The sequence below is a fragment of the Eleginops maclovinus genome, chromosome 20 (assembly GCF_036324505.1).
Source record: "Eleginops maclovinus isolate JMC-PN-2008 ecotype Puerto Natales chromosome 20, JC_Emac_rtc_rv5, whole genome shotgun sequence".
NCBI classification, from domain to species: Eukaryota; Metazoa; Chordata; class Actinopteri; order Perciformes; family Eleginopidae; genus Eleginops; species Eleginops maclovinus.
In genome coordinates, this window is record NC_086368.1 from 15,458,399 (window position 1) to 15,478,954 (window position 20,556).

The window sequence follows — 20,556 nt, forward strand, 5'->3', positions numbered from 1 at the left end:
GCTTTGTCATTCAAATTCGTTTTGCCCCTGTTTTCAAGCATGGCTTCAGTATGCTACAGTGCCGATCTGCACATCGTTTAGCACTTATTTTGTGTGAACAGTCACACTGCCAACACTTGATAATGCACAGCTGCACCGACACAGGGACCGGAGCAGAGTGGAGCACAGTTCAGCTTCAATGAAGGATTTGACAAAATCCGAAGAAAAAAACAGCTGACTTCTATCAGCTTGATTTGTTAAACTGACAAAAAGAGGATTAAAATGCTGTGTTCAACATAGACCAAATAAACCAAGTCTTAAAATTAAAGTTTCATCTTTATACCCTTTGGCCCCTAGGCAGCCATGGTTCCACTACATACACACATTAGGTCAAAAGCTAGAGCTGTAGTTGAAATACAGCTACACTGCCAGTGCACAAAACCCCATTACAACATCCGGTACTATCCTACTGCAGCAGACATCATTCATCATAATCACATAACTACACTGATAACTAAAGCATTCACACTTTTCATTGTGTCCCTTTAAAGACAAATGTGTTCTGGACACAGGCTGCATAACTCTTAACTGCTTTTAAAAGAAGCAAGCAGAAGTATCCATTGGTAGTTTTCAAAGCTGTGCCTTGCTAACCATGAAATGAACAGAGACATCACTTGGAAATTCAGAAAAAGAAGCTTCAAAACTCAAATAAACCGTACAAAGATCTTGCACGTTACGGTTATAAAACAATTTTCTCCCCCAGCTCCTCCCAAACCAATCACTTGGATACACACAAAGAGATTAACACACACACACCAATCTGGGCATTGCTACAAGCCCAGTGTTATCTCTACCAGACAGGTTATTCTCCATATCAATATTGCATGAGATGTCTTTTTAATGGTGCTACTTTACTTCTGAATATGTCTGTATGACAGATGGATGATACCAATCGACTGTAATTTGATGGGCTACATTATATATCACACGCATTATATAGCCTGAAATGTGTACTCCATAGTTATAATCAAGTTATCTGTTGTCTCTCAGGACTTGTGAACCTGACAGAGAAAGGAAGTGGTGCACTATTTGGCGAAGCAACTGCAGTATGGAGCAGCTCAGTAACCCTTCAGCGTGTCTTTTCAGTGGCAAATTAGGTAAAATGGAAAGCAAAATTATCCTTGGTCAGGTTGCTGCGGTGCAGCTGTAGCTGCAGTAGCTGTAAATCACTGTGGCATTCAGCTTGCTAATGAATCTGCAATGGGAGGGTTCAGCCAACAGACTGTTAGTGTGATCCAGCACATATGGAGGTCTGCCCCGGTCAAGATGACTAGGTTTTAATGCGCAGCTTTGATAGCCCTGTAAAACATATACTGTAAGTTTAACTGGCACAAGATACTATGATATCCTGATGTTCTCCTCTGCAGTGCAATTAGACTTGGGACGATATGAAAATGTCTTGTTGCAATAATTCTAAAATAATGTGGTTTGAAAAATGATCTTGATAATCATCAAAATATTCTTAAGACTTTTAAAATGCATCTAAACCTATATCTATATGTTTCTTAATTCAATTGAATCACAGGACATCCGAACATCCTTTTAGTAAAAATCAATCAAACAATTTGAAACAAAAGGTTAATCTTGGTTTATAATGTTGTCAATAAAGGAATCAAATTACAACAAACCTCTTTTTACTGTTTTTGATTGGGATTACGTGGTTGGTCTTTATACACAAAGAGGTTTTTTTTTGACAAACACACAAACTTTGTTCTTGCATAGGCCCATTTTTGGTGCCTTGCCTTAAACTGCACTAAAGTGGGAGGAAGGGCACAGTACAGGGCGTGTCACAGCTGATTACAAGGATTTGTGGTTGCCCGTCTGCTCACAAGGTGCTGTGCAAACATGTGGAGCTTAAAAATACTGTCTTAGGATAAAATATTGGTCAGTTTGAATAAAATACACTCTGTAAAGAGTGTGTGTTGTACGAATGACAGGTAACACATATGTTAGGTTTGATTTATTACGTCCTCTATATGTCAAGTATGGGTGGTAGCCTCCACCCACATTTCCTCTATGGTATCAGGGGTTAAGTTTCAACCTTTAGCACATAATGTTGAAGTGTGTGTGTCCCCGTTAAGACAATAAAATTGGATGAAGTTTGCCATGACCTCGGGTAAAGGGTAATATTATAAGGTATAATTACACCTGCCTCCCACCCCCATCCCGATTGGATAAAAATCCCCTGTGCAGTCCAAAGGTTTAGCCACAGTGTTGCAGCAGCGGCAGCACAGTTCTGTCTAATATCAGCCATACTACAAGATTAAGACAGCACACTGAAGCGCCTCACACACATCTGGATTCAATGATGTATTCAAAGCCTCATCCACTTCACACACAGCTCTGATGCATGCTGTACATTTACTTACTATCCACAAACTTCTACCATTCCTTATTCTCTGTCAGAACGTCAATTAGCCCTAAGTGTGTAACTCAAGTAAAAGTATTAACAGGGCCCTTTTGTGCTTTATTTCTGTTTCATATGTGTGTTTTGTTCCTCTACTATTTACTCCGCTCCTTAGCCTATCACATACAATGTGTTGGAGCGCTAGCCAATAGAAGCACGAGCGTTACATATTTATGTCATGTAAGTTACGGAAGTAAACAAAGGAATCCAATGAGTGTTGGGAGAGAAACTTTCTCTGAAGGGAACTTGGGGATTTTAGCCTTTGCAGAACATTTACAGTCATAAAAACGCATATAGCACACTACATGAAGGGAAAACCCCCAAAAGAATAATTGGGACCCTTTAATAATCATCATCAGTAACGCCCTACGTACTTTGTCCAAACTTTCAAAATAAGAGCAGAAAGTACTGCATGCATTCTATGCATTGTAATGTTGCACAACCATATACACATGTAGTAGTTTGCGCTGCTCCTTTTGTTTTACATGAATGTTGTATTCATATGGTATATGCATTTACTGTATTAGACTTAAAGGTCTGTTCACACCTTATAACCAAATTTGTTAATATATTATTTTGTTTTCATTTGAGCATGCTGGTAGTAACATTGTCATGACCCATAACAGGGGGCATTTAAGAGTTACATAGACGTCTTCATATTACATACTTTAAGCTTCAAAATATGAAATGTGAGGAATGCATTCCTGCCATTTCCATTTACAAAATCTGAATTTAGACGACATACAAGTTCATTTGAATTATTGTCTAAGATCTGCTGCCAGGTCACAGTTGGCTAAGTGTCCCGTTTCCAGACTAAACTAACAGAAATAAACTTGCCTGCTTGCCCCAGGTGCTGGATTGTTGGAACTGCAGCATTAATTTCATGCCCTGTGTGAGTCATGGTACCAAAGTGGTGGTTTCTGTGCAGAAGATATCTATTCTTTTGCACCAGCATACATTTCAGTGTTTGTAGTGAAACAATCTTAACAGTCTTTAACTTCTTTGATGAACTGCATCCTCAGCATCGCCCCAGAACCAGCTGAACTTTGAAGATGCCTTAGAGATCTTCACTGTAATAATGGATATTCCCTTACAGTACATAATCATGTTGGAGTAGTTCTGCACTGTAATCAAACTGTGATGAGCAGCAGGGCTGGTTCTTACAGTTGGGTTATAAATAGTGTTGCGAGGGGGATAAAGTCACTTGGCGTACAGATGCATGTGGTCCACATGTTGAAAGGAGAAGAGACAGTAGCTTTATGAACATCAATCAGATATATTATATAGAGCAGTTAAGTACTGTGAGGTTTTTGGAGGGGATGCTTATGAGGTAAGTATTTTTATGTTTTTGGTAGACCATTCATTTAAAAAGCATAGCTATACTGTATGTATCCAAACCAATTCCCTCGCACACAGAATGTACCTGCAACAGTTTCAGCAGCACCTGGCTGCATCTCCAGCCTGCAGGAAAGGAAACTCACTTGAACTGTTGGTGTTCCCTGGAGCTGCGGATCTTGGAGGAGAACCTTTCGGCCAGTTTGTCCAAGCTGCGGGAGTATTCCAGTTCAATCTCTGCTTTGCGGCGGAAGAACTCCTGCAGGTCCTGCAGCAGCTGGATCCGAGACTCGGACTGTTGCTCCAAACATTTGAACTGCTCCACCAGCTGGTTACGGATCTCTGTCCATCAAAACGCCAAACAAAGAGCATATGAGTCGACTGTTTGTACTGCTGTCACAACTTTGTACAACATGATCAAAAATATATTCATCTTCAACAAACAAATTTCAAGTAGTACATTTTTTTCAACATTGACACAAAATCATACTGTAGGTTTTTGATGCTGATTTATTAAATTCAAACATGTTTAGAGGGATTAATCTGCCACTACAGGTTATATTAATATACAGAAAGTAGAAACACATGTTAACACTATGAAGCAACCCAAAAAGGAACTGTTCAAAACAGGATATGATGACTAATAAAATGCTGTGTAACAACTTCTTCATCTTCAGAGACCTGCTGCCTTAAGACTTACATACACAGTAATAGTTAATATCAGAATTGATCAACTCTTTAGGGTAGGACTTTTTGCAGTACCCGTAATGCACACTAATAGTATTTAAAGGGAATATACAACTTAAACTTGTCTTACATTTTGTTTTTTAAAAAAGTATTATAGCACAAAATGTGATGTCACACTTAGTAAATACAAGCTAAGCAGCACTGCAGTCATCAGCAATCTTTGCACAATGTTGGTGTATGTAATGAATAATCATAAAATGGCATTTTCTGAGCTTTTTTCATTATATTTTTCAGACCATCAGCAACACAAAGCCTCTTACTGAGAGTGGGAATGACCACTGAAACTCCATGCCAGGCTGTAAAGTGACGGTTGAGTGTAGGACCTCTGTGAGATCAAACTGATTTATTGAGAAGCTAATGCACTCCCCCACTTGGAGCGAGTATAAAGGTTACATTTTGCCTTAAGAAGAAGCTGCCAGGCAGACTACAGATCCTTCATGCCAGTAGGAACCCATGAGAGAAACCTGATTCCTCTTTGTAGTGCTGTCATCAGCATGTCTTCACTCAGGAAGAGAGAAAGGCCTATTTTGCAGAACAGAAATGCAACCCGATGGACGAGACACGGCAAACAGGATGAGTGGTGTCACTTCTCAAGGGGAAGGAAAACTCCCACTAATGAGCATCTTTTATTAGAAGCCAAAACGTTGTTTGATCATCTCATATAAAGAGGTTTTATTGTCACACACAAACACTGCCTCAGTGCAGTTACTGAGTAAAAAAACTATGACAAGTATACAAGATAACTACATACAGCAGCGCCTCATCAGAGCACCTTTATGCTTTCAGTGCTTTTCTTGGTATCTTCAGGAATTATTCATGCAAACTTTGAGATGATTAATTAAAAGTATGCATATCGTACAAGTAAGTTCTTCATTTAAAGCAATACCTTCCAATAGGAGTGCACAATCATGTTATATGCTAAATATTAGTTTAGATTGTCTTCAAAAGGTCTTTATGGCCTTGCACTTGTCTTTGCATGTTGTAACATCCTTGAGTTTCATGAGTCATTGAAAGGATGGATTTATACATATCCGCAACCCTCTGCCAGGCAGATGAGCCACTGACTGAATTGTAAAACCACTGCAGCGACACTGACTGCGTTTCCTTGCTGTTGAGGGTGTCATTTGGTCAGCCAAGCCCTCCTTGTGGATGCATGCAGGCTCTCGCTGCCATCACTTTGAATTGCAACAGTGATGTAGTGGGGGCAAGCCTTTTCTCTCCCTGTGATGTCGTGCCGTCTGGCCTCTGCCTCGAGCGGCATGCTTCACTCTGTGGTTAACCATTGTCCCAGCCCTCCCCTTTATCCGGGGGCCTCCCTTTCCCTCTCAGTTCTGAGGGCTTGAATCTCAGGTTTTAGTACGACATACCATTTAACTGTTTCAATCCTGACAGAAATATTTTCCCAAAATGCATTTATGTTCCTTGTTTGAAATGTTTGTTGTTTTTTTGAGAGAAGAACATTGTGCTACAGCAGAGGAGCCAAGAGAAATGTCCCAGGAATATGTGACACCGATGTGGATGAGTGACAAGGAGGACTTTTGAAAACACTCTTTCACAAAAGGGGAACTCTGAACCACCAGCTGCAGCTCCGCATCTGACTGATGAGTTTAGAAAAATAGGTCATGCACACCAGTAGTGTGCCCTTCCCTCAGAAACCAAGAAAAACTGGAGAATTATTCTCCAAGTACTCCCAGCTCTTTGAGTGGGTTAAATGGATGTGGTTTATACAAAGTGAGGGACCCCTCTGCGGCTCTTTTAATTCTGAGCAGAATGTGAATGTAGTGCTGAAGTTAAAGTGATAGAGATTGTTTATTTTTTACACCATCAGCAGAGGTCTTTTGCACTATTAGAGCTGACACAAATAAATAAAGAAATCTTTCTGATGTTCATGATTGCATGTAAACAAATAAAATGACCACGGTTTATGGCGAAGATAAAACTCGGTGGTTCAAACTACAAATCATCAAGTGCTTTAAAATATTAGATAGATAGATAGATAGATATGACTTTTATTGATCCCAATTTGGGAAATTGTTTTGTTCCAGCAGCATTAGAAACATAGAGACAATTACTGTTTGATATTTAGGATCTTTCCTTTTCCATATTATCTGTATAATACATAACCTTAGCATAAAGGTCTTTTTATCTGCACTCACAGCCTCATTCCTTGCTTCCTTTCTGACATGTATGTAGCAAGGCTTTGAACCACAAATTAAAATGCTACAGTAAACATGGATGCCCCACTTTCAGCTTAGCGGCTCCCTTCGTATTTCAACAGAAATAATAAAATCCCATATGAAAAATATCACTGAATGTATAGAATGAAAAGAACTAGCAGCCAGTTTGACGATTATAGTATTTGTGTGTCATTTTTTTAAAGCGCTTAACAGCAAATGGATTAAAGTTATTGACCATTATTTCAAACTGTGTCTGATAAAAAAGTCCGACTGGATTTTGAGGCAAATTCTCACAGTGCAGGTGGGATTATTTGGGCATCCCACCAAAAAACTGTCTATTTGATTCAAAGTGATGAAATTAAACATTCATGTTGTTGTTTGATTGCACATGAAGCTATAATTTGTGGCAGACCTACTGCGTGTTGCCTCTATGTCTTTCTATTTAAAGATGAAGCCATCTGCTTTTTTTTGTTGTTGTGGAGAACAGAGGTGGGGGTTATCATCAGATAAAAAGGCGGATGGAGAAAAAAGGGGAAGAGGAGCAGAAGAAATATGTTCAAAGTCTGGTGGGATCATCCAAAACAAGACCACAATTATTTGTCTGGAGGATGAGTTCATCATTTAAAGCTTTATAACAGGCTATAATTGAAGGACCTTGTGACATTAGCATATAATTAGATTGTGTCTTGTGTAATTGAGCTTCATGTGGACCTTTTGCTACTAGTTCTGTTAAATGAAAAATGTGTTTTCTTCGTCATTCTACTCGTTCCCCGTTTAAAAAAAAAAACAGCTTCTGAGCAGTTTGTTATTTTGGCTGCAAAAATGAAGTCCTCTGCCTATCCCTTTAAACCTTGCAATACTGTTTAGCAAAAGTAAGTCCTAAACGCTGCAATAATCAAAATACAAATTAGTAATCAGTGTCTTTCTGTGATACTAATGATGGAGCAATATTTTTGCATTTCTCAGATCTCCTTAAATCAAAAGGTTTTGGTCTTTTGAACTTGAGTTGTCCGCCGTCCACTGGGATTTAGTCCGTACGGATCAAAATGCAGTCTGTTCATAACAACAATTCATTAAGTGGAGAGCATGTTGGGATGGAAAAAAGTTTGTTTGTGTGCATATGCATACTGTATCATCAATGTAAGTGTGAGTCTGATTATCTCTCTGAGGTCAATAGTCATGTATTAATGTTCTGTAGAGTAGTTCATTACTGCTGCTCTGTAAAGGATAGCTTCATTATGAAATGTACTGTATATGACATGTTATGAGCGCGCACAGTATTTATTATACATCAGTGTTATAAGAGCCCTAACCCTTCCACTGGACACCTGCTTTACAATATAATTTCCCCTACACCGTTTAAGGACAGGAATTGAAAGCTCAGTGAACACTTGTCTCCTCATAGCACAGGAAACCCTCTGAAAACAATACTAGGATGTTGGAGGTCCCTAAACTTTGACCCGTAGAGACAAAATTCTGAATTGGCGGCTGTGTTACCGCCTAGTATGGTGATGTTTCTAGGATGAATAACTGAAAGCTCTCTACTGGAGTTGCACTCCACCCAAAATCCTATGTGAGCTGAACTCCTTCAAAATGTCTGTATGAAATGTGACTAACAGAGCAAGTAAGCTTCAATCTCAATTAATATGCACCATGGATTTATTAAGGGAAATATTTGAAGGATGAGTAGAACTAAATGTTTTTTGGCTTAGGCTATTGGGTTTTTGGACCTATTTAGCAAGCACAGTACAATCTTTTTCCGGCTGCGAAAGTACAGAGAATTTTTGTAAGAGACTTCCTCTGGCTCGAGTTTAGGGTTGTTTTATTGAGTGATTACATATTCTAAAGGAAGAATCGATGTCAGACCCAAGCCAGAGACGTGATCTATCTTACGATTTTTGTTGATTTTTGTTTGCCTTTTTTTTCCCCCAGCATTTAAAAAAGGTATCATTGCCTCTGATGTTCTACATACAGATTTATGGGCTGAGAACAAGAGGTTATAAAAATAAAAATCTGTGCCTCCTTCCGGAGTCAATCCAGGACACTGGTGGTGAAGAACTGTTGCAGCATTTTCCTGCAAGTCTGCTGTTTAAGAAGACCATGTGATGTCTTGACGCAATGAAGTCAAGATAACATGGAGTGCAGTGAGTAAGAGGGATTTTCTGCAGAGCATCCCAGGGGCAGCAGGGGAAGCCAGGCTGCCAGAGGAGGAGCAGGAAAGATGGATTGTTTTACTGCAGAGCAATGATGTTAAAATGTGATCTCGCAAATAGTGGGGTCAGGTGGAATTTTGTGTCTTCTTTACGAATATTACAGCCATGTCTAGGATACCTGCAAGTGATTTAATGACTCAACAAGAAGCAGTGATTCCTCTTCATGTTTTTGGATATTGGTGCAGTCAGAGTGGAGGAAAGAACTACATGTCGCAGTGTAATGGAGATAAATTATAAATCCTAACCAGCCTCACAAGGTATTAAACACTTTGAAAATAACGTCCTTGGGCATTCACATCAGCATGCAGTAAGACACGCATACACACCAGACACAAGCCCCTCAGAGCCAAACCTAATCCCTAACTCAGCTCTGCAGTATCTGGGCTCTACACTGCAGAGACAAATTCACATGAAAAGCAGACACATAGACAAACATAACCCTTATCCAGACCTCTATATTCATCCCCTCTGTGCCTCACATTAGACTCATAATACAAGTTCCAGTCATTAAATGAATCCCCTATTTCTCGGTTCTTTTTAAGTCCCCTAATGATTAATGCAATTTTTGATTCACAAGGGCATGTCCCTGATGTCAGTGCAGGCTCTTCTCTGTCTGTCTTTATCTCGCCTGTTACCTCGTTACCCCTGACTGCTGCAGCACATGTATTCAAAGATAAGACAACAGGATCTGCAACCAATCAATGGTGGAGCAGAGGTGGAGCAGAGGCGAACCAACGAAGCGTCCGACAGCAAGATGTCAGCTGTCAGTCTCTGGGTCGTCCCTCACACTTAATCCTCCCTCCTAATTATCTCCTGGTTATCCAATTTTCAACTAGATGTTCTGTCAAACTTAAAATCAATCAAATGAGCTTATCTAATGCAGGTTTTTCACTAATTGATCTCTAACTGAAAATGAAAACTACTTAGGTAGGTGCTTCCCGTCATGATAAACAATAAGCTTGTTGATAAGCAGCTCTTTTGTACGAACCTCAAAAACTGTGATAAACCTTAAACCGCTCCGCTTTGAGGTAAACTCCCAACTCCTATTAACAGTGAAATCAACTTTAACGATCAATTATCGCTGGCTGAAATTGATTTCCTCGCTGGTGCCTGTATCGCTGTCACGTGTCTGCACGTTGTACGAGTCTGAAGCTTTAGAGAAGCCTGAGCATTTCAGCTACATCCGGAAACACGCCCTTTCCGAGTCTAGCTGTCCATCATTGCTGTTTCCAGGATTCAACTCTGCAGGACCAGGGTGAATGGTGTCTCCATGGCAACACAGGCGCAAACCAGCCCCCGGGGAGCAGCTTATTGGAGGAGAGGTGGGGTCTGATGGATGTGGACAGGTGGCAGCATTATGTGAGGATGCACGTAGGACATGGTTTATATATGTAAAGCTGATGAGGTTCCCACTGATGAAAGCCGTCAAAGTGATTTCACTTTTTCCTCCTGAACACTGATTGCATTGAATAGAAATAAATAAATACTACCACCACATATGGTTATCAGAAATGCAATGGAAGTTTTAAATTACTTAATGGGTCCTATTACCTTTTATGTCCAAGATTACCACAAAGACAGCTCTTCACTTTCTCAAAGTAGGCAAAAAAAAAAAGTATAGTTCAGTTAAAATAAGATCGAGGTAGCATACTTACATCCTTATGTTCTGCACATTCTGGAGGACCAAATATACTATAATTACATTCAACTGTAAAGTACAAATAAACCTTACATTATATAAATTACATAGCATAGAGGGTTGTTGTTTTTTGAATGTTCTTGTTTTGCTAAACCAGCAATTAAAGACAACACCTTGGGCTTTAAGTAAAATTAATCATTAGTTGCAGTACTACAGTAACTAATTCATTAAAGTAAATATAACAAAATGCTTCAGTTTTGTGAAAAATAAGGAACCTGTGACATATATGCTTCTATTTCTACCATCAGTGGTGGGTGAAAAGGATTTGTGAGCTGCAAATAGGTACGCTTTTTAATTATCTAGAGTCTATAGTGGGACCTGTGAATCATGGGTGCATAATAAAGTTAATTTAGCTGGTCCCATGCCTGCACTAGAAGAGCTTAACTAATTACTATATCAAATAGTCACTTTTTCAAACTCCCTTCGAGTTATTTTTGCACACATGCCCCATTTACTCTGTTTCTACACGGTTACAGTCTCTCAGCAGGAAGTATTTTTTGTGTTTCTTTCTTTCCTGTATCAACTATTTCTTCATCTTAACATGAATTCTTGTTGGGTAATAATTAATGTCATATTTTCTTTGACTTTTAGATTTGCTTTTAATGCCTTCATCTGTGTTTGCCAAAAGTGGTATTGTGATACTCGGTTGTCCTTGAAACCCAATGAATGTCTTGAGATACACTGTTTTAAGAAACTTTATTTTGAATGCTTGAAAAATACAAAAAGAGCCATAACCAGTTTAAAATGAGGACAAAGTCATTTCTTTTATACAGAACATGCTAGCAATATTTACCAGGTTATAACTTTTCTAAGGATTAAACTTGAGCTTTTAGTTTTCTGCCGTTTCTGTCAATATCCAATTGCAAATATCATGTATATCTTCAGAACTACAGCCAAAATACATTTAAGAGAACATTTAGTCCCCCAACAGCAGAGCTTTACTCAACTTATAATACAATCATGCTGTTGACAGCTACACTTATCCAGACAGTGTCGATAAATATTCTTTCAGCATACTGAAGACTGAAGCAATGAGAAGTGAAATCATGCACTGTCTGGCACCAAATAACTAAGAAAACGAAACTGTTTTTCTGTTTAAATGAACCTTTGTCTACTTCATCAATGCCAGCACACAAACAAAAACGATTCTGAGACGGTTCTAAATGAAAATCCATGGCTGGCAGATCACCCGTTTTATGAAAGGCTGATTATCTATTGAGTCCTTGTGAAATGGACAGAAAAAACTCTCAATTTCTTAAGTGACAGCTGCATCCATCATTCTGAGATTACAGATACCAAAACAGAGTCAGCAAAGGTGGGAGAACTCTGATGCAAAACTACATATTAAATGATGGCAGAGGGCATGATGTGGCTCAGTATGGTACAAATGTTTTTTAAAGTGTTAAAATCACAGTTGATATCTACACTTTTTGCCACGTTTGCTAATATATTGTATGGTGTTGATGGAGACAAAATAATGAATTAACATAAGATAATGAAGACTTGTTGGCTCTTATTTTGCCATGAGAAGTAAACTTTTGTTTTTCTTAATAAAATATGATTAGGTCCATAAATAGTTAAAGAATAGTTCAATGTGTTTATTTACTTTCTCGCAGAGATTTGATAAGAGGATTGATCCAAACTTTATACGTGTATTTTAAGTATTAAGCTATTGCCAGCAGCAGGCTAACTTAGCTCATCAAAAAGTTTACAAACAGGAAGAAACAGCAAGTAAAAAGTAATGTGGGGTTAACCCAGTTATAAGGTGTTTTTTAGTGACCTTTAGATGCAGTAAGGACAGAGTGAGGCTAGCTTTCCTCATGTTTCAAACACACACACTAGATATCTTTTGACTTCTCTCTTTCGGCATGAAAGTGAATATTCGTTTTTTTCCCTGTCATGTCAAACTTCTCCTCTAAGACCAAGTCTACATAAATAGAATGAAATAACGCAATCTTGTCAGCAACTTTGGCTGCCCGTTTGTTTGACTCGTTGCTACCGAGGCACACAAACAAACCAACCCAGTATAACAAAACATGAATTGGACCGTAAAATAAACAAGCTGTTGTTAAATATTATTCTGTCTTAATAGCTAGAAGATTTCAGCACAAATGTTCTCTCACTCAGCAGCAGGTTTGCCAAACAAGCTGCCGGTGAGTCAGTGCCACCACTTCTCTCCTAAACTGTTAGTTTTTACACGGACAGCCTCATGCTGGCAGGATGCTAATAGCTAACTAACATCACGCCATGATCGTACAATCAGATAACTTTTGATGCTATTTAGTCACATTTTCAGCATCTCACAACCAACACATTGAGTGCCAGCAATAAGCCTATCATTAGGTATTTTCAAATGTTTGAAAGTTCAAAAGAGACCACATGCTCTCAGTAATCATTGTTCCCTTGCTAAATAAAATTAAAGAACTGTAATTTGTTTTAAGCATTAACCTCAATCAGCAGAGCTGTCTTTAGCCTGGAGCATCAACAAACAGACCAACCTAGTGTCTCACACAATTCTAATCGGCATTTAACCAAGCAGACAACACTTTTTCAGGTCATTAAAATGATCATTATATAACACGACACACACAGTAGGTTCATTTTCATTTAAGTGATGACAGGTATGGTTTTAGACCATACTAGGAACACACTCCATACAGAGCAGTTACATATTGTTTGAAATCTGGTCAAATTTCTTTCAGGTTTTTATTAGGTTTGCTTAGAAGGTCACATTTGTTTTCATTGAGTCTGGCAGCAAAAGGAACCAGCATAGTCCAGCAACAAAAATAAACCTAAAGCCAGAGGTGTGAAGCCCTCCCTTTCCTTCTTAGTATCACCTCAACTTTGTGTATGTGTACGTGTTTGTTTGCGTGTGCGTGTGTGTGCATTGGATAAAACTTGAAAATAATATTGAAGCTGTTGCCTTCATTCATTTCCTGGATCTAGGCAGTAGTTTACAGCTTGGAGGAAAACCAAGGAAAGGCAAATGAATTCTGGTGTAATTTTTCTTACATCAAGCCAACACATTTTAACATTGATCAAACATTTGTCTACAAAATACTGCAGGAAAAATAAAAATGTTAAGGGTTCAATTAGACAAAAAATTAGAAGGGGTAACACTGTGCTGCACTTGTACAATGAATCACAAATTCTTTGCAGAGGGGGATTCAGGGAACACAGCCAACAGAACAGGCCACCTGCTGTACTTCATGTCAAAGTACAGTACAGCAAAAATATGTAAACAAAAGACCAGTTAATACAACTGAGCTGTGTGGAAGACAATGGGGTCAGAGTAATGGTCCGTACTTGTCATCACCGCCTCTCTCCACCACTATCATCCTCTCTTTTTGTAAAGACGCAACCAGTTAACTTATGGTCGCTGTTTGATATATTAAAACGTGATGGTTCAGTTCATCGTCGCTCCACTGATGTGCGAGTATAAGTTTATACTGAAGGCATATTTCAGCCTCAGAATCTGGAGTGTAAATGTCAAACAGCTGCTGATGGTTGAGCCCCGAGGGCATCACTTCACAAGCTGCCTATTAAACTGGCAAACAGGAGGAGGCAGAGCTGCAGTCCAGCAACCACATGGTGGTAAGTTACAAAACAGAGTTTAAGCTCCTCAGTCAGGCTCTCTCTTTTCAGCATACGAGCCCTCTCTTTTGACATGCTAATGCAGGTTCAGCCAGCTGAACAGCTTGAATAAAGTGAAGACCATCTCCCAAGGTGCTTGGCAGCCAGCCTCTAAGGTCGTCAAGAATTCATTCATAGCTTTGGGTTAAGATTTTAGCAGAGTGGTTTGTTACAATGGAACAGAGGCACTCAATTCTATATAACCCCTGCGGTGACTACATACTGTATAAGGAAATATAAATAGCATATGCACTGTCAGCGTTTCTTCCGTTGTTAAACTGCTGCTGAAACAAGTGTTTTTATTTTATTTATTAGCCCTCATGCATAATAAAGCAACCCTGCGAGCTTGTTATGACCCAATCAATGACACACTGATGATTTGGCCCCTTCTGCCATGTACACATTAACCATAAAGCAATAACTCACTGGAAGACAGGTGCAATTTCCAATCCGAATTTCATTACAGTTTGCTCACTGCCTGCTTCAATTCATAATATTTCCATTGTTGTGAGGTGGTGGATTGTGGGAGCAGAGCCCTCAACGTCTGTAGGCAATGCAACACACCAGCTGTGAATGAGAAACAAGCAGCGTTCTCCATAAATTACCATTAACTTGGTCCTCACACAGTTCAAGGGCCTCGACTAATGCAAAGAAGCAGCACACAGGGCCTAGCTCAATGAAACAAGAGTAATTCTCCCATGGCACAGTTGGATCAAAGATGAATAATTGATGCCTGAATTACCAAAAGATGGCCTGGAGTAAAGTGGAAAGCAGCAGAATAAGATAGCCAATGATGCGTTCGAAAGAAGGCAATTTTCTGAATGACCAGTGCACACCTAGAGACAAAAATTAGATTATAGAGCCAAAAAAAGTCTGCGAGGTAACAACACGAAGACACCTTAAGAGGAATCCTACAAAGCCAAACGCTCTGAGAATCTAAAGGTCCGTACTGGAACATGACTCGGGGGATGATCAGCTGAAGCCCAAGAGTGTAACATTAGTGAAACCACAGAGAGTAAGAGTGCTATAATAGGGCCTTGAAACTGAACCCTGGCTCCACTTGGAGAAATGACTGCTCATAACCAGTCTGCTCTGCTTGTGCAGTATGCCCCTTCGCTTCTAAACTAGACAGCAGACTACATTGTATGCACCTTTTGATTGTTTATTTGGGAGGCTTGTATTCTGTAGGTTGCAGCATACACAGACTTAAATGTATTACCAATTATCTAGTTTTTCTTGAAAAACATTAAATAGTTTTCATATTTAACTTGCCTTTACAGTTCATCGTAGCCTGACTCTGTTAACAAATGAATACTAATACCCAGCAGTTCATCATCTACCCTCAGGTTTGAACTTATTAGAATTCTGAAATACTTTATTAAATTATGTCACAGGTAAAGGAGTCTATAAAGACAGCCAGAGTGTTTGATCCATGTTGCCAGGTGGAAATAGGGAGTCACTAACATTGAATCAAAGGCGGAACGTGAGTGGAGTGTAATCAGCTCTGTGAATTAAACCACATTGACATAACAAGCCAATGCAAGACACTGAATATGCATTGAATGCATTGAATCTATCCCCATACGTTTTCACCAACAAATCTTACTACAACATCCTTAGTTAGCTAAAAGAATGGCCTAACAGTAGAACAATGTGTTGCACTGCACTGATTTAATACAGACAACGAAATTAACACTCATTGTGATAAATCAAAATTCAGCACACTGAAATCCCTTTGGCTGATGTTGAATTAATGACAATCATTTTTACACAGAAGGGCTAGGTTTTCTCCTAGCGCTCTGATCCTCTTGTCATTGGGTTGACTGTCACGGTTTGCCTGTCATTATAGGGGAGAGTCAATGTATGCTCAATGTTTAACACTAATCCAGAGGTTGATTGCATTATATTACAGGAATAAGAAGAAAACCACAAACACAGAAAAGTCAGGCTGTTCGGTGGACAGCCTCTGCAGAGACAATGCACACACATTCACACCGCACCTTTCACTTGGGTCTCATAGTCCGCTATGATCTCCTTATCCTTCTTGTATTTCGTAGAAGACATCCTGCCTCGGGTTTGAGGGTTACACCCTGTAGGTCGAGGACTGTCTTGTGTCTTAGGTGATGATCCCGGACTTGTAACGTTGCAGCGCTTTGCTCGTTTTCTTTTCTAGCGGCTGTGCATTGAAGAAAACAAAGGCAATAATGTGTTGTATTTCCGGAGTCCGTTCAAAACACCCTATGAGTGCAGAAAAAACACACGAGCAAAGTCCAATGTTGCATTATTGTCTTTCCTGCTCCGGTTTTCCTTCAAGCAGAGGAACCAAGTCCTCCTCCTCCTCCTCCTCCTCCTTCTCCTGGTACCAGTCCTCAGTAGCTTCAGCCGGAAAAACAAAAGACACAAGCGAGCTCACAACTGTAATAACACCATGATGAAGAGAGCCTAGCGACGCATGGAGGTTTTCAAGCAGTTATGTCCCTGTGTGTAGTAAAGACTGTGAACACAACATTAAGTAACACGCGTATGAGCATCGAGTCAGGCAGACACCATTCGCCCTCTGACAAATTGCGCTGCAGGGGAACAGGAATTTAAAAGATCGTCACGTGAGCCTCCTCATATTGTCAACCACCCCTCCTTACCCCCGCCCACCCTCCCTCTCCCTCTTTCTCTCTCTCTCAGACACACACACACACACACACACACACACACACACACACACACACACACACACACACACACACACACACACACACAATGTATAATAGAAATGTAATCATCATCATCATCATCATTACTAACTGAAGGCCTCTCTTATAACAATCATATTCATGTTTCCAATACAGAGGCAGAAATAATTCTGAAAATAAGATATTCCCCCTCTTCTGACTGCATTGCCATGGGAACCACACATTTTTACCTCTGCATTACTTTCATCCAAGTTTTTAGGAGATGTGGCTTGGGGAGCAGAAGTTGTGATGGTTAATTTCTGAAAGCTCAGGAATGACACACCCCTGATCCATTTTTAGCCTAATAATGAATACACTGCTGTGGTATATGCATTCTTTTTTAAAAGGTTTGAAGGTAGATTGTTCTTTGCACCACCCTCCATTGTTGCAAACAGGTATATTGACATGCCTTCGTTGCACCCTTTGTTTACTCCACCCCTTCTTTTCTGTTGGTAGAGCTGTGGCTTATTGTATGATTAGCAAGACTATCATGGGTAGAAAAATGTCTTTAGCTGTTGTATGCATGTAAAGGGGAATAAAAACTTCTCATCTTACAAACTGTTGCCAATTATTGAGGTGAAATATGAGCCCAACCAAGTCATCCATGACAATAATAACTCTTAAAGTACTGTAAAGATATGCATTTGTATTTTTGTTAAAAAAAATACATATCCTAAATGTCTAAAATGAATTAGGCTTTTTCAGCTATTAATGTGAGATATGTTTCTTGCAGGGAAAGAGCACATTTATATTCATATCATGAAGCAGATTCTCAAAGTATTGTACTGACACAGGCTGAGCGTGTTTCCTGACAGATACTGTCATCTGGGTGCTTCATCGTCTTTTTAACAGTCCATGGGACTCAGTTTGTGCCTGTCACCTTAGTTTTTCTCAGTTCAAGAGGGAACAGGCTTTTGACTCACAATGAGGTGACTCAACCTGCAAACTGCCACACTGTAGAAGCCTTCTATACTTCATTTCCATCGGCACCAAAAAAAAGGATTTGATGCATATTTCAAACTGACAGGTGGGACAGCATTTTTGACAGATCTAATGTCTATATTCTTCCGCATAAAAAAAGAAGATGAAAATGATTCTTTAAAAAAATGTAGAAATAATCACCACTTAGACTTTATCAAAGCTTTAGGTTATCAGTAATGGCTGCAGATGGCTTGTCATTATTGTTGTGATTGTTGGATTACATAAATCAACACATATTACGGTGCTATCACCAAAAAGAAAGCATAAACACTTGCACTAAGGATCAAGCTGGCAAATTAAAACATTATTCATTAGTCTATTATGAGTTGTACTGTTAAGTTAAACAATGCAATGAAGATATTACATACATACATGGTAATGATGTCTACAGTGATTATATCACTCTAGGAATATCCATCACACATAGGTAGGTTATACCGTTATGTTTCACCAGTACTGTCATGAGAAATCAGCTACAAAATCTTTGCTGGGCTTTTGATGTATACAAATATTTTCTGGCAATTGAACACAGCATGCACAACCTTTTTCGCCGGAGTAAAAGCCCCTGAGGAGTTTTTTTTGACACCTTTACGTGTGTGTATATATGTTGTGTTCAGCGAGTGTTGATATGAGAGAGAGTCAGCGAAAGGGTTAGTGACTTCCTGTGTTATATGTCTCATTGCATCACAATGTCTTTTGTATCATTGCAGTTTTGGGGGTCTTAGTGGTTTGTCAGGCCTCATGTATCTCCTACACGTCTGAGGAGAGCAGACACTTGTGACACATCAGCTGTGACGGAGAGGCCTGCTGAAAGGCCAGAGTGACAGCAGGGTGGATTCTGCTTTTGTTTGTGTATACCACAGAGAAGTCAGTGGAGGTAACCTTTCTGCTGTCCCTTCATCCCTCCCACCATCCCTCTGTTCCTCACCCCACTCACCCTTACCTCTCTCATTAGGCATCTCAGGGGGTAAAGCCTGGGGACTGTGACTTTACTGTATTTACCGCACAAAGATCCCTTGTGAGATCCTTTTACTATTTCTTTCTATAGAACAAGAGTGGAAACCGCTCTTGTTTCCAGACCCAGTCTGTACAAGAAAGCCACCCTGGGATACAGTCTGGGCCTGAAGGCAGTAATAGTCAATCATTGATTTGGCAGGACCAAAATATCTGAACATATCTGCAGATGCAATATTGGTCACCAAAAGTCTGACATCACATTATTAGATGTTAATGTCTACAGTTCACTGTTAACCTTTAATTTAAACATTGCATATGAACGTCTTGAAGTTCATACTGTATTAAGAAAAAACACATTAGTGAGATTTAATCTGAAGGTGATCAACTAAGTGATTATCAAAGCTATGGAAAATAAGACAGAAGATAAGCCTTTAGGGCTGCTTGTTTCTGATACATTCCTTCTTCCTTGAACAGAGTAATCTTTGTACCGACATGTGCAACAAGTTCTCATAAATCTCATAATTGCCCCCCTTTTAAATTTAAAAGATCTTTGCCCTGTGGGAATCTTGAAATAGGCAGCATGTGATACAGGTTCAGCTCTAATAGTGATATGAATAATTGCATCCTAATGGAATATACATTCCATTCCCTGATATAATTATAGTTATATAATAAAGGCAGCAAACTAAGAACATATACAACAAATGAGAACTCTTTGGGATACTCATTACAGTTATGTAATTTGGTCTGCTCTACGTTCAGATAGCTGAAGTGATAAATATATTAGAATCATCATAAATTGACTTCACACTTTTTTATTTATTTTTGCATCTGGCACACAACTCTGGACCAATAGGAAGTGGGTTTCAGGTTGTGTTCATTGTTATGTATTATTTCCTGTCAGTTTAAGGTTCCGTATACAATCTTTTGTATAACTGATTGAAATGAAGAACTATGAAATGCAAAACACTGAAGAGCGCATTCTGTATATTCTTTGAATGCCGTTTTTACACTGTCGTTAATCAATCATCCAGCTTTCACGCTGAGAGAGAGATGTCTAATTGATATGCAATTTTCTTTCCTGAGAGGTGTGCTCCTATCACTGCACATGTTACCTCGATCCTAACAAGAATAATCTCAGTGAGGGTCCTCTCAACATTCAGAGAAAAACCCAATGTGAAATGTGACAGCTTTGAGGATATTCCCTCATTCCCTGAATATCTTTTCTCTACATTGCATGTTATTGCAGCTGATTCACATGTGAGGATAGAAGCAAATCATCACTTCTAACGCAGGAACAAGTCTACCTTTTACTTTGATTTTATTTTCACTGTCAGCCACTTTCTTCATTTGTTCTCTGTGTTGCTAATGTGTTTACGATTGAGTTCTCAATAGTTCAAAGTGGCTCTGTGGAACACTGGCCATCTGTTGCACAGGACTATTTGTTTCCTGACACGAACACACGCCCACGTGTCTGTCATAATTCGCATTTACTAATCTGTTGGAAAGGATGAAGAAGTTGACCTTAAGAAAAGTTCGAAAAAGGAAAACCATATTCAATAAACATAACATAGTTTGTGTACAGTGTGGAGATATAACACAAGAAAAAAGCTGTTTCTTCCACTGCCCAGAGGTTCAATTA

At 39.3% G+C, this 20,556-nt stretch overlaps 1 protein-coding gene across 2 annotated transcripts in view; it reads right to left on the reverse strand.

The window, feature by feature from the left end:
• The window catches only part of srgap3 (SLIT-ROBO Rho GTPase activating protein 3), a 53,006-nt gene extending 36,209 nt beyond the window's left edge, over positions 1-16,797 (reverse strand). For both annotated transcript variants that reach the window (XM_063910871.1, XM_063910870.1), the window contains exons 1-2: positions 16,251-16,797; positions 3,928-4,123 (exon numbers count right to left, since the gene is read on the reverse strand). In XM_063910871.1, coding sequence (XP_063766941.1) covers positions 3,928-4,123; positions 16,251-16,314 — 260 coding nt within the window. In that variant the 5' untranslated portion in view covers positions 16,315-16,797. The remainder of the gene's footprint in view (positions 1-3,927; positions 4,124-16,250) is intronic.
• Between the last annotated feature and the right edge of the window lie 3,759 nt (positions 16,798-20,556).